Raw genomic sequence first — 12,255 nt, 5'->3', positions numbered from 1 at the left:
CCTGTCCAGTAATTCCAGAAAAGCCATTTGTTCCTTTGTATATCGGTTTCTGCAAAGGTAAAAATATGGATTAAAACATTAACTCCTAAAAAAGAGAGCTTAAAGAGATGTGTTAAGATCTACTGATGAGAGTTAGGTAAGAGCTAGGTTCTCGTAGCATTAAGCTAATGCATTTTTGGGCTAGGCATAGTAAGCAATTTTAAAAAATTGGAACACTTCACAAGCTCTTTATTTTAAGTTTTATTTGGTTCCAAATTCTACTTACTAGATCAATAAATTGTCTTATTACTCTGATCATGTCATCTGACCATAATCTAAAAAATCCCTCACAATCCTAGGGTGTTTGTTTGTTTGCTTGTTTTTTGGGGTTTTTTTAAGTTCACCACTTTGCTTTATTTTTTTTTTTTTTTTTAAGTTCACCACTTTGCTTTATACCTTCTTCACTGAAGAAAAAATAAGGGGGGGACAGGGGAAGGAGTAAAACTCTCCTTATGCTTGGTACAAACATTCAGTAGCTGAGGCACTCTTACGATCATGCTCAAACCAGGTACCACACCTTGCCTTACACATCCACAGTACGCCCTAATTTCAGGATGACGCACCACACTACCCCCTCTCTCCAGCACAAGCTCCTCTCATCCCCACCCCAACCCACATTTTCCTGGCAAATGCCTTCAGCCCCTCATGTAGGGGAGAACTGGCTGACTGATCAGTGGGAAGAGGTAAGACCTGATACACTTGTCTGGGGAAAGAAGGTAACATGACTGAACTTGAGGCCGAGCATAATACAGCAGACTGTATTTGTGATGGTACACAACATACTGCTGCAGGCTGAACATCTACCTTTGTGTCCTAAAAATGCAGTGTAAAAGCACTTTTACTACAAGGCTAGATTAGATGGGGCTCTGAGCAACCTTGACTAGGGGAAGGAGTCCCTGCCCATGGCAGGAGGTTGGGAAGAGATGATCTTCAACATCCCTTCCAACCTAAACCATTCTGCCTCAGCCTTCAAATGCCAAGAAGCTGAGAAATAAATGTATTGGGTTTAGAGCCCATTAACTATCTTAGTGAACACTCCAAGCTTCATGAAGGGCCGACGTGTTAACCTTGCTGATAGCTTGAGAAACGATGAAGTCAGTTTAAAAGAACACATCTTCTGGTTGCAGTTCTCTAATTTCCACTTGTTTGCACACAGTCATTTATCAGACATTGGCTCTCCACAGGTGTTAAGGGAAAATAATGTTCATGCTTAAGTGCTTGATGATCTTCGAATAAACAACTATTAACGATGTATTTCATTAGTGGTAATGATAGTAAAGAATGCCTCAATTGCAGGATGATCTGAATCCTTTTAACATTCAGCTTCTGTATTTTTTTCCAGTAAACAATGCTCATGTCAATATTAGCCATTAAGAACAAAAAGAACACCATCATCTAGATATTTTTAGAAGAATTAATTCTTCCCCATTCGTTTAGATTAAAAAAAAAAAAATATTTCTTGCACTGAAAGTTCTGCTTTATTATTTCAACAGATTTCCATTTTATTTCCTGGACCTCTTCAAGCCTAGAATTCAGGGTATTTATTTAATGTGAAAGCTTTTAAGAAAAGTTAAAAGTTTACAAGTTAAAAATATAAGCACTGTTAATTGGGGATTTTCACACCTGCAACCATTGCCTCTGTCTGTTACAGAAAAATGGAACGGCTGTCTGTTTGTATCCACACTGAGTGCCTGTCAACAGCTCCAGTGCAACACACAAAAACTCTTGCAATCTACAGGTGACTTGGTTCATGAATGAAAGGGAGAGTGACCTGCAGAGCAGCCTCTGCCAAACTGGGACAGAGGCCATAAAGAGTGAGCTGAGGTTTATCCTCCCCTCAGCAGCAGCCCACTCCAAGCATTTCCACCATGAGCCCTTCTCTCTGCCCTTTACCGAAATTCGGATGATACTGTGAAATTTCAGCCAATAATCAAATCAGGAGGACAGAGGGGAGGCAAGGGGAAGCCAGAGGATGCGGAGAAGAGGATTAGTTTCAGCCAGACCAGTAACATGATCCTGATGCAGCTGATCAAATGGCCTGGCAAGCATCAGTATTGGCGAGCCTGTTGTTTTCACAACTGCAGAGTTCACAGCCAGAGCTCACAGCTCACAGCACATGTGAAATCACACACCTGCAGAAGAGCAAGTCCATTTAGAAGAGTTCTCTACTTGCTGTACGGGGTCCACACCTCACTTGGAAGGTCTCCTACTACATCCACTTGGGGAAAGTTTTTAAAACCATTGGTACTCCTTATTCAACACTGAAGGAACACGAAATCAACACACTTTTAGTCAGAACTACATTAACCATTTCTGTGAGTTTCTAGACTCTGCTAACAAACATTTTTAAAGCAGAAATTATATTTATGTAACGAATCAAGAATCAAGAATGACTACAATGCTGACGTGGAAGAAATGAAAACATTCGAATGTTTTTTCCTACCCTCAGTCCTCGAAAATCCATCTTGTTTCTGCTTAACAGTCACATCCTAAACAAAACTTATAGGACATGGCCTCCTTCAATACTACTATAAACCTTAATAAAGCAGCAGGATGATCTAAATGAAAATAGCAAAGAGGAGAACAGAGCAAGAAGCCCTCAACCAGACTGTCCCCCAAGGTTTGGACATGAACAGGAAACAGACTCAGGAAACTAAGCAAGGAAGTGTCTGCAGCAAGGGCAATTAGGAAGGTGGCCTTCTGTGTGGATAAAAAAATAGGATTAAAAAACACTTCTCCACCCCTAGCCACAATGCACTTGAAGCAAATATTTTCAAAAGAGAACAAATAAATTAAAATTGTGTACAACTGTGACAGAAATCTTAAGAGTAATGTACTGAAATTTAACTCATAATAAAACCAAAGCCTGAACGATACATCAGAGAAATAACAGAGGATAGTTATTACGTATTTGGAATGAAGGATTGCTGAAGCACAGCAACAAATTTCACTCCAAGTAAGCTCTTCCACATGTAGAAAATGAACAGCTTCTTCATTTCAGATTATCTAAATAGCTTGGCTCAACTATTTATCCATTTAAAATGAAGGAACCTACTGGATGCTGGAGAAAAGCCAAATGCCCCCTTCCCAAACTATGAAAGCAACCAAACCAAAGCATCTGTTCCAAGTGCAACTGGACACAAACTTTCTATCAGAGCTTTACATTAGTTAGGCCATCAACAAACACTACTAGAATAATAATGAGAAAACCACAAAATTCAGTACAGGGTACAAGAACTATGGAACTTGAAGAAGCTTCTAAGTTCTGTATTTCTAACAGGAGAACTAAAGCTGCCTCCTTCATACCTTGTTCAGCTGGAGTTGAAGTTACTACAGCATACACATACCCAGAGCAAAAATGAAAAGGCTTACAGATTAATGTGTAAGATTACACATTAATCTTACAAGTGGTTGAAAAGTTGCCTGTTTTAGTAACTACCAAGCAAAAAGAAACAAAATTTATTCAGAAAAAGAACCCAAGCACGTATAAATGCAAAGCAACACTTAAACAACTTAAAGCAGAATTAATGGTTAAAATAAACCATGAAAATCCCATCAAAGGTAATGAAGACAATATTTCAAGAGTGAAGTCAGACTAAAAAATTGTTTAGAAAAACCAGCTAAGCATGAAGTGTACACAAAAAAAGGATAAAAAAACATATTGTCGGCTCCCTTTGCAATAAATGGGTTCATGAGTGATATTACCCACAGAAAAAGTAATCCATTAGAGCTAAAACATCTAATAAACAATCAGCAATCTTTCAAAGGGTCACAGCTACAAAACAGCACACAAAATTCACAGCAATGAAAGCTTCAGCTCACTGATGCCTACTTGCTGCATGCTTTAGTTCAAGATGGGTTTTATAAAGTTTTACAGAGAAATCATTCAAAGCATCATTAAACTGGAATTAAAACTTGTCCACAGTGTAGAAAACATTCGACAATTTAGGGCAAGATGTAAAAAACCATACCACATGCAACTGAAACTGCAGGGGTATGTAGGTGATCAGAATATAATTACCTGAGCTAATTATCTTGCATAACCCCAAGCTGTATGCAACCCTTGCAAAATTGTCATGGGCTGTCTCACAGCCATGGGTCAAATCTTCTGTTTGAAGACAGAGACAGTAGTTGGAGAAGCAGCTTTTATTAATATTAGTTTGGGACAAGCCCAATATTCAGAGGAAGCAATGCAGCACACGAAACATCAACACCATTTCCTGAGTACTCTTTGGAGGTCTTATCCATTCACTGGATTAGCCCTTAGATTGCTTCCTTTGAAAGCCCTGGAACAGCATGACAGCAAGGATAGCCAGCTTTGAACAGGATGCACCACCGCCTCCCAAAACAAACCATGGACACTTCAGGTGTCCTGACTTCTGAGCACGGCTGGGACTGATCTGGCAGGATACATAAGAAGAATTCAAACTCAGGAGAGCCCTTCAGAACCACAAAAGGATCACAAATGCCAGCTGTATGGTATTTTGACAGAAACCTGAACAAAGACTGCTTCCAACAATTGCTCCATTTCCCACTGCTCACAGCTGTATTAACACCACACAGCCAAGGAATGGCCTGCACGATTCATTTTAGAACACTGATTTTTCCCTGCTAAATCCCAAAAGAGCAGCAGACCACTAAACCAGAAAGAACCCAAGACTTTATTACACACCGAAAAGATGAGCTTTCCTGGGAATCTTCCCTTAAATTAAATAGTTTGGAATAACTTCACAAGGCTTTATATTTCAGGACGTATTTCAAAGAACTGTAAAAGCATTAGCCTCAGCACCTTTATTGATGCCACTGCAAACTCAAACACGAAGACAATGCAGTTCTTTAAAACACAGATATTGGACAGAAGGTTTTTCTTGAAGAGCTTTACACACAGGTGGCCAGTGAGTGTCATTTATCCAGCATAAGGAGGAAGATCTAACTTTTTCTATAGCTTTATTCTAAACACCAGAGCATGCAGAACACCATGAGACACTTTGCCCACACAATAAAGAAAATATGCCAATCAGAGTCTTTCATAAAGGAAAACCTGATTTTTAGAAAGCTCTATTGGTTACGTTTAAAACTTGTAATTTAAGAGAGATCATAGTAAGTTTCTCACTTTCTATGTTTGCAACAGCTGACCATTAAAGGCTTTTCGAAGAGTAAAATGTAGCAACAAGTTTATGCTACAAAAGCCGCATTATCACCCAGAAATCAGAAAACACTTCTATTGCTACAGACTGAGAAACTACAGTGAGAGACGCTGAAACACAGTGGCATCGCAGGGCACCGAAATGCTGCTCAGCTCTCCAGCAGCCGGTGTCACTCCCGCAGCCCCGATCGCTCCCATCAGCAGTTAAGTACAATGGAGAGCTCTGGGTTGCACCGCGCAAGTTGAACAATGTTGGCAGCACTACTTTTAGCGAGGATCATGTGTTACAATTATCACCGTGCCCTCAAGTAGCTCTTAAGGCACTGCTAAGGCTTTCTTGGCTAATTAAATTAAGCTAACCTTGTATACATTTCTAAAATGTCTAAGTACGCTGACATGATTCAAGAGTGTTTATTACACAATAAATTCTTGATCAACTTTTGATTTGTGCTTTGAGATGACTAAGAAAAATCATTTCAATTGCCAAAGAAGCGTTACTAGCGATCACAACTCAGGGTCTGAAAACATCAGACATCAGTAGATACAAAGTGAAAATTTAACCACTTATGTTACAGGATCCTCAATTTTTTCACAGTGTGAATGAAATCCATTGAACGTATAAGCCTTGTGTTAAAACTCTATGTCTCTGTAGAAGATTTTGATGAGCTTTTTTGTCAGAGTGCTTCAACATGAAAGTAGAACACTTCCCAAATTTTAACGGTCAGAAGCAATAAAAAAAAAATCTGTATTTTTATACACGTGTGTATCATTTGTATAACAACACAATATATATTTACGTAAGCACAGTTTCAGAACCTACTAAATAATGTGTAAATCAGTGCTGGAAACAGGAAGAAAACAAAGCCCAGTTTTTCCCCTCTATACCCTCTCTATGCACTCTGCTATGACATCATCTCAGACAATAAACTTCTTGGCTCCTTGATCCATTTAGTGAGGGATTTTGTTCATTTTAATCTGGCTTCTGGTCAGCAGACAGACACACACGTATTCATCTCCATCACTGACTGCGTGGTCGCCAATCAATAATTCAAACCAGTTTACTTTTCAAAGCCTGACGTCATTGCTTTCTCCAAGCTGCACGAGCACTACTGAGGGAATACACTGAACATGATAAAGGCATTTAGACTATTACAGTCCATTTCCACAAAATGCGTGTTGCCTCTTGATTAAAAACAAACAAAAAAGTACACTATGCACATATAACTCAAAACAACATTGAAGCAAAAGACTAGAAACTTGAGCTCTTGGGAAAGAAGAGAGTCAAGCCTATCCTCATAAACGTATGCAAAAAACCCAAATAAATGGGAAAAAACACACACACAAAAAAAGCATATCAGAAAAAGACAACTGGAAAAAAAAAGAAGGAAATAGTACAAAAGAGGTAGAAAGCAAGTCCTATCCCCTCATTTGGTCTACTCAGCATCTTACAGGATGCCATTAGGTTACTAACTCAGTTTTTGTCACTAATAGGGAACAGACAGATTATCTTTTAAAATACATTCTGAAAGCTGGCTACAAACATTCCTACTGAAGAGCATTTCTCAGTGAGTCCCAATCAAAAGCTCCATGCAAGAAAATTAAGTCACACACTGCAAACAAGAAGCATCCCATCTCTGCCAGAGCTCCAAACTCTAGCTGCCCATTAACCCGATTAACTGCTGGTAGCAAGGCTGGTTTCCTGATGTGACACCCAAAGGATTTAGAAAAGGCACTGTTCCAGTCAACGGCAAAAAAACTATAACAAAACAAAAAAAATTATACTTATACAACTGCATGAAGACGATCCCAGCACGCTTTCTGAACACAGCCTCACTATCTGGGTGCCGGCAGTCGCTTCCAAAAGCAAAGGCTTTGTCTCCCTACTGCTATACTTATTCATGTCCTAATCACTGAGATCCTTCTCTGGCACTACTTCAAGAAGATTCAGAAGCTCAGAAAGACACTATATTGCTGACAGTACTTCCCTCTGAAGAATAAAAAGAGTTATACAAAAACAACTTTAAAATACAGTGAGATATACATATTTTATAAAACACACTGGATGGGGGAAATAAGAAAGAAAAAACCTTCTTGGACAACTTCTGCTCATATTTAGCAATTACATCTTAAAAGGAAAGAAAAAATCCCCCTCAAAAGCATGAGATGTGTTGTGAAGCAAAACAAGTTCATTCCCATACACCAAAATTTACATTTAACTTTAGAAGAAATGCTCTTTCAGAACTGTGGGAAATATTCTGAGAAGCATTTACAATATTTTACACTATTTTGCACACTCGCCTTTCCTCACACAATGACAATAACATATTTTCAACATTTTAATGATTTGTAGTAAAAAAACACTGCTCATGAATTAAAAATACTTGGAAAGAAGCCCAAGCTAGTTTTCTTAGCAGCAGCAAACTCCCTGAGAAGCAAGCCAGTAAGGGTTACTTCAAACTTTGCTTCACAAACCACAAGACCCACGATATGAATAAACAGAAACTGCACACTAGAACAAGCAAAACAGCTTTTTACAGCTATGGTGCTGCATCCCCAGGAGTCCACTGAAATTAAACAAGGAAGAAATAGGGAACAAGGAAAAGTAAGATGGGGGAAGGGTAGAACTGTGAACTATGAAAGAACTGAAAGAGAAACATAGAAAGTATAGGATATCTCATGAGTGATTTGTATTTGGTTTAGGATTTTAGACCAAATGAATGGGGCAAAAGGTTTTGTGAGAATTCCAGGTGACATCCTTCTGATCTGCCTCTGGCTGCTGCTGCTGGTTTTCTACTTGGCTGATTAACTTCCTCCTCTGCATGGCAGGGACGTGGTCAGCTGGTGCAGGACTGTCAAACAGCCGGACCCTCAAATTTCACTTCCATGTTTGCACTGCTTTTATAATATACACACAAAGCACGCAGCTGTTAATAGCAATACGTGAAGTTTCATCAACCAAAGAAAAAGTCCTGCCTACAATTCCTCCTGTGGGAGGAATTTCTTCACAGAAAGGATCATTAAACATCGGGAACGGGTTGCCCAGGGAGGCGGTGGAGGCACCGGCCCTGGAGCTGTTTAAGGAAATGGATGTGGCGCTCAGTGCCATGGTCTGGTTGACAAGGCGCTGTTCGGTCATAGGTCGGACTCCATGACCTTAGAGGTCTCTGGCAACCTCACTGATTCTGTGATTCTTCGATAATTAACAACAAAAACTGCAGGTCTTGTCAACAGAGCTGTTTAGAGACAAGGAAGAAAGGAGACTCCCGAATTCTTTCTTCCAGTTAGAATTTACCAAATGTTAATTCTCCAGATCGGGCTGCAGAATTTCACTTGCAGTTAGCCCGTCTAACCAAAGCTACCACAGCGAGCTCGGCTGGGGAAGTATTCAGCTTAAACTTGACGGCAAAAATCACACCCTCCCTGCCACAAAAGCGGGGCGGGGGGCTCTCCCGAACACCAGCTTCCTCCTGTCGCAGCCGCCAGCCGAAACGAGGTCATTTAGGGAAAAGGAGAAAGAAAAAAAAAAAAAAAAAAAAAAAAGCATACACACACACACACAAATCAAACCCGGGCCGAGGTTTATTGCGAAGTTGCTGCGGGCGCAGCTCCCAACTTTTGTCTGGCGGCGGCAGCGCCGGGCGCGGCCGCAGGGGGAGCCCCGCGCCGCCGGACCCCGCCGGACCCCCGCCCGCCGCCGGCCCCGCCGGGCACCGGCTCCGCGGCCGCTCCGCCGCCCGTGGCCCCGCCGCCCCCGCCCCTGTCAGCGGCCCCCGCCGCCCCGCCGCTGCCTCCACGGGGACTGCGGCTCTCCGCGGCCGCCCCCCGGTCCCTGTCGGCTCCGCGGAGCCTCCTCGCCGCGGGTCGCCCGCCGGCCCCACCGTCCCTCCGACAGCCGGCAGCCGTCTCGGCACCCGCCCCCCCGCCGGCTCCGGTGCCCGCGGCCCCCCCTGCCCCCGGCGCCAGCCGCGCCGTCCCCTGCGATCCCCCGGCCTCGTCGCCTCTCTCCCTCCGGTCCCCCGTGGACTCCCCGGTCCTCACCCGCGCTGCCGCCGCCTCCTCCAGCCCGGCCGCATCTGCCTTGGTGCCCCTCTTGGAAGAGCGGGTGCGGGACGAGATGAAATGGCTGCCGGCCCCGGCCGCCGCGGCCGCCGCTTTGCCCAGGGGGCGCAGAGAGCTCTTCCTGGTGTTCACCATGGCCCCGGCGAGGGGGGACACGGGGGGCGCCGCCGCCGCCGCCGCCGGCGCGGAGGGAGGGAGGGCGGACAGGCGGGGGCTCGGGCAGGGAGGGGAAGGGGAGGGAGAGGGGGAAAGGGGGGAGGAGGGAGGAAGGAAGAAAAGCCCTCTGGGGAAGCCGCTCCGCCGGGCAGAGACGCAGCCGGAGCCGCGCCGGCTCCTCCCGCCGCTGTCGCCGCCGCCTCTCGGGCTCAGCCCGGCTCTAACTGGCCGCCATTACTGTCCCCGCTCCCTTTCTCTGCTCGCTCCGCGCCGCCCCCGCCAGCCGCCGCCGGGGGGCGCTGCGGCCCCGGCGCGGCCGTTCTATCCCGGCGCCGCGCGCTCTATGGGCCCGGCCCGGCCCGGGGGAGGCGGCGGCGGCCGCGGGTCCCCGGGGAGCTGCTCCGGCTGCAGCCCCGGCTGCAGTCCCGGCTCCGCGGCGGGCACCGGGCGCCCACAGAGCTCCACGGCCCTGCCGCGGCCTGCAGAGCCGCCGGCAGGGCCTGGCCCGGCGTGACCCCGTGGGGCGGGGGAGCCGCCGCCGCCGCCGCCGCCGCCCCCTGAGGGTTGAGCCGAGGGCTAGGGAGTTCAAGGGCAGGGGGAGCGGCTGCCCGGGGCCGCGGCGGCTGAAGGGCAGCGCTGGCGGCCGGGCAGGGGCTCGGCAGCCCGTCCTCGGGGCCTGGAGCCGTCGGCTCTGCCCGCCCCGGGAGGCTCCTGCCAGGAGCTGACCGGGCAGCTTGGGCGAACAGATCTCCCGAGGATGAGATCTCCATGATTTCCTGTGGAAAAGTCTTTTCACAGTCTGGTGAGCCTCATTATTAAGAAGTCTCCTTGATACCCAGGCTAGCCGCGAGCGCGCCCTTGCTTCTCCCATCGCGCCAGTGACCGGCAACGTCCCCTGGGTTTTGCCTCAACCTGCGCTTCGTGTTCCTCGCTCGGTCCTTGGGGGGCTCATTTCTCCCCACCTTCCTCCTTGTCACACACGCATGTCAGAGGGGCAAAAAATACAACGCATTACCCTACACCGGATGCCTAAATGCTTTTCAGATTACTCAGAAATTATAACCCTTCAGCCTATTCACGAAGCCAATCCTTTCTCGCCGATGTAAGAATCATTCTCTCACCACTTGTTGCCCTGTACAGAACTTTACCGCAGTGCGTGCACGTAAACCTAAAGCTTTGTGAAAGAAACGTGGCTGAGGAACACAAGCATACAGCTGCAGGTGACAAAGTCTCAACCTCTTAATTTTCACGCTTACTGGTTTGGCACTGCTGGGAAAGTCATTTCAGTGCTTCTTGCTCCTTTAACCAAAAAGAATAGTATCATGAAATTACTGAGCACGTGGTTCTGACTGTTGGGCTCAAACAATCTTTATCGAAATACTTTCATTGTTTAAAGATGGAAAGATAATATTTACTAAAAAACCAATCATTTTTTTTAAAACTATTATTCTGGTTTACCTGCACACTCCCACAGCTTTCAAGATAACAGTCTGTAAAAGTATGGTAGAATGTGTGCTTAAAAATGGAAAATACACGACAGTTTAAAATCAGCTTTTTAAATAACCAAGCAAAAAAATCTTACTGTGAATACCAGCAAATTTTTAGTTTTATGAGACACTCTAAAATACAGTGCATTTCAGGGATAGGAACTGAAATGTCTCAGCATTCTCTGTTTAGAGCTTGTAATCTGTATTACCAACAGTAACACTTCATCCCTCATCCCAGAATCTCCAATGTCTTTCAAAAGTAGAGTAGGTCTGTTCTCTGAGATCGGTTTTAGTAGATTTTATATCTTTTGTTCCTTCATTTATTTGTTTAAAGGTTATGAAGGGATGTAGTAATTTCATACACTTGTAGGCTAAAGAAGTATTTTAATTAAAAACCTACAAGGGGGGTTGTGAATGGTATTTGGAAATCATGTCCTTTTAGCCTTCAAAAGTAGGAACAGAAGGAAACTGCGAGAGATTGCCCCTTACCAAACACGAGGAGATACGTTTAGTAACAGTATCACATCATATATATAATGAAAAATAATATACTTTAACATTCCTGTCCTGTAGTACTGATAGGCCATGAAACTCAGATATGGTTTTCAAACTCTGTTGGTCTGGAAACAAATGGTGATCTTCAAGTTTTTGTAATCGTCACAAAAATATCCCCATTTTGGGAAAACCAACAGATGAGTAGCCCAAAAAAGGGCCCAGGCTGCAGCAGTTAGAGTGAATGTCATAACTCAGGATTGCAGTCATTGGCAGGGCTGTTTGGGGAAGCTTGCATAACATCTGCTTGCAACATGCCTGATTCAAACCAGCACTCCTCCTCTCATGAACACTGATGACTTTTAAAAAGTAAAATAAATGCAAGCAAAGTGGTTTTCCTGGGTGCCTGTCCAGATCTGCTTGAAATAACAGAAATCTAGCAAATATAGAAATTTATTCTATATTTGCTAGATATTTATATCACAGTTGTGTCCTTCTTTTTTTTTCTTTGTGTGTGTGTGTTCTGATCTCATTCCTGTGAGCCATACCCAGGGAGCACTCTTTATGATGCCGGAGGGACTACTGTGGAGAGATTGATGTAGTTAAAAATCCCTGATCTCTGCTTTGAACATTTGTAGTGCTTCATTCTCATTATGTTAGCATGGTAGGAAACACAGAAAGACGTGCTTCATTTTGGATGTTTACTCCCTGTGTTCTTTTTCACAGATGGTTTTATTTACAGGTTTCTTAGTTGTCTTGTTCCTCTCAGAAGGTGTGGCTGGTTATTTTGACTCAAATAGCTTATGGTTTTATAGCTTCCATGTCAGCCTCATCAACATTTTTAGTACTGACAATTTAAAGAAATCAATCATAAGT

The 12,255-nt window shown here is 44.3% G+C and overlaps 1 protein-coding gene across 5 annotated transcripts in view; it reads right to left on the bottom strand.

Annotated features, from left to right (window-relative positions):
• Positions 1 to 9,673, bottom strand: part of ATAD2B (ATPase family AAA domain containing 2B) — a 74,649-nt gene extending 64,976 nt beyond the window's left edge. For 4 of the 5 annotated variants that reach the window (XM_066314710.1, XM_066314712.1, XM_066314708.1 and 1 more), the window contains exon 1: positions 9,224 to 9,672. In XM_066314710.1, coding sequence (XP_066170807.1) covers positions 9,224 to 9,379 — 156 coding nt within the window. In that variant the 5' untranslated portion in view covers positions 9,380 to 9,672. Of the gene's footprint in view, positions 1 to 9,223 lie in introns of all 5 variants that reach the window. The other variant, XM_066314709.1, reaches the window with a different exon arrangement.
• Positions 9,674 to 12,255: the final 2,582 nt, after the last annotated feature.

The sequence above is a fragment of the Sylvia atricapilla genome, chromosome 3 (assembly GCF_009819655.1).
Source record: "Sylvia atricapilla isolate bSylAtr1 chromosome 3, bSylAtr1.pri, whole genome shotgun sequence".
NCBI classification, from domain to species: Eukaryota; Metazoa; Chordata; class Aves; order Passeriformes; family Sylviidae; genus Sylvia; species Sylvia atricapilla.
This window is presented reverse-complemented; position numbering and strand designations above follow the sequence as displayed.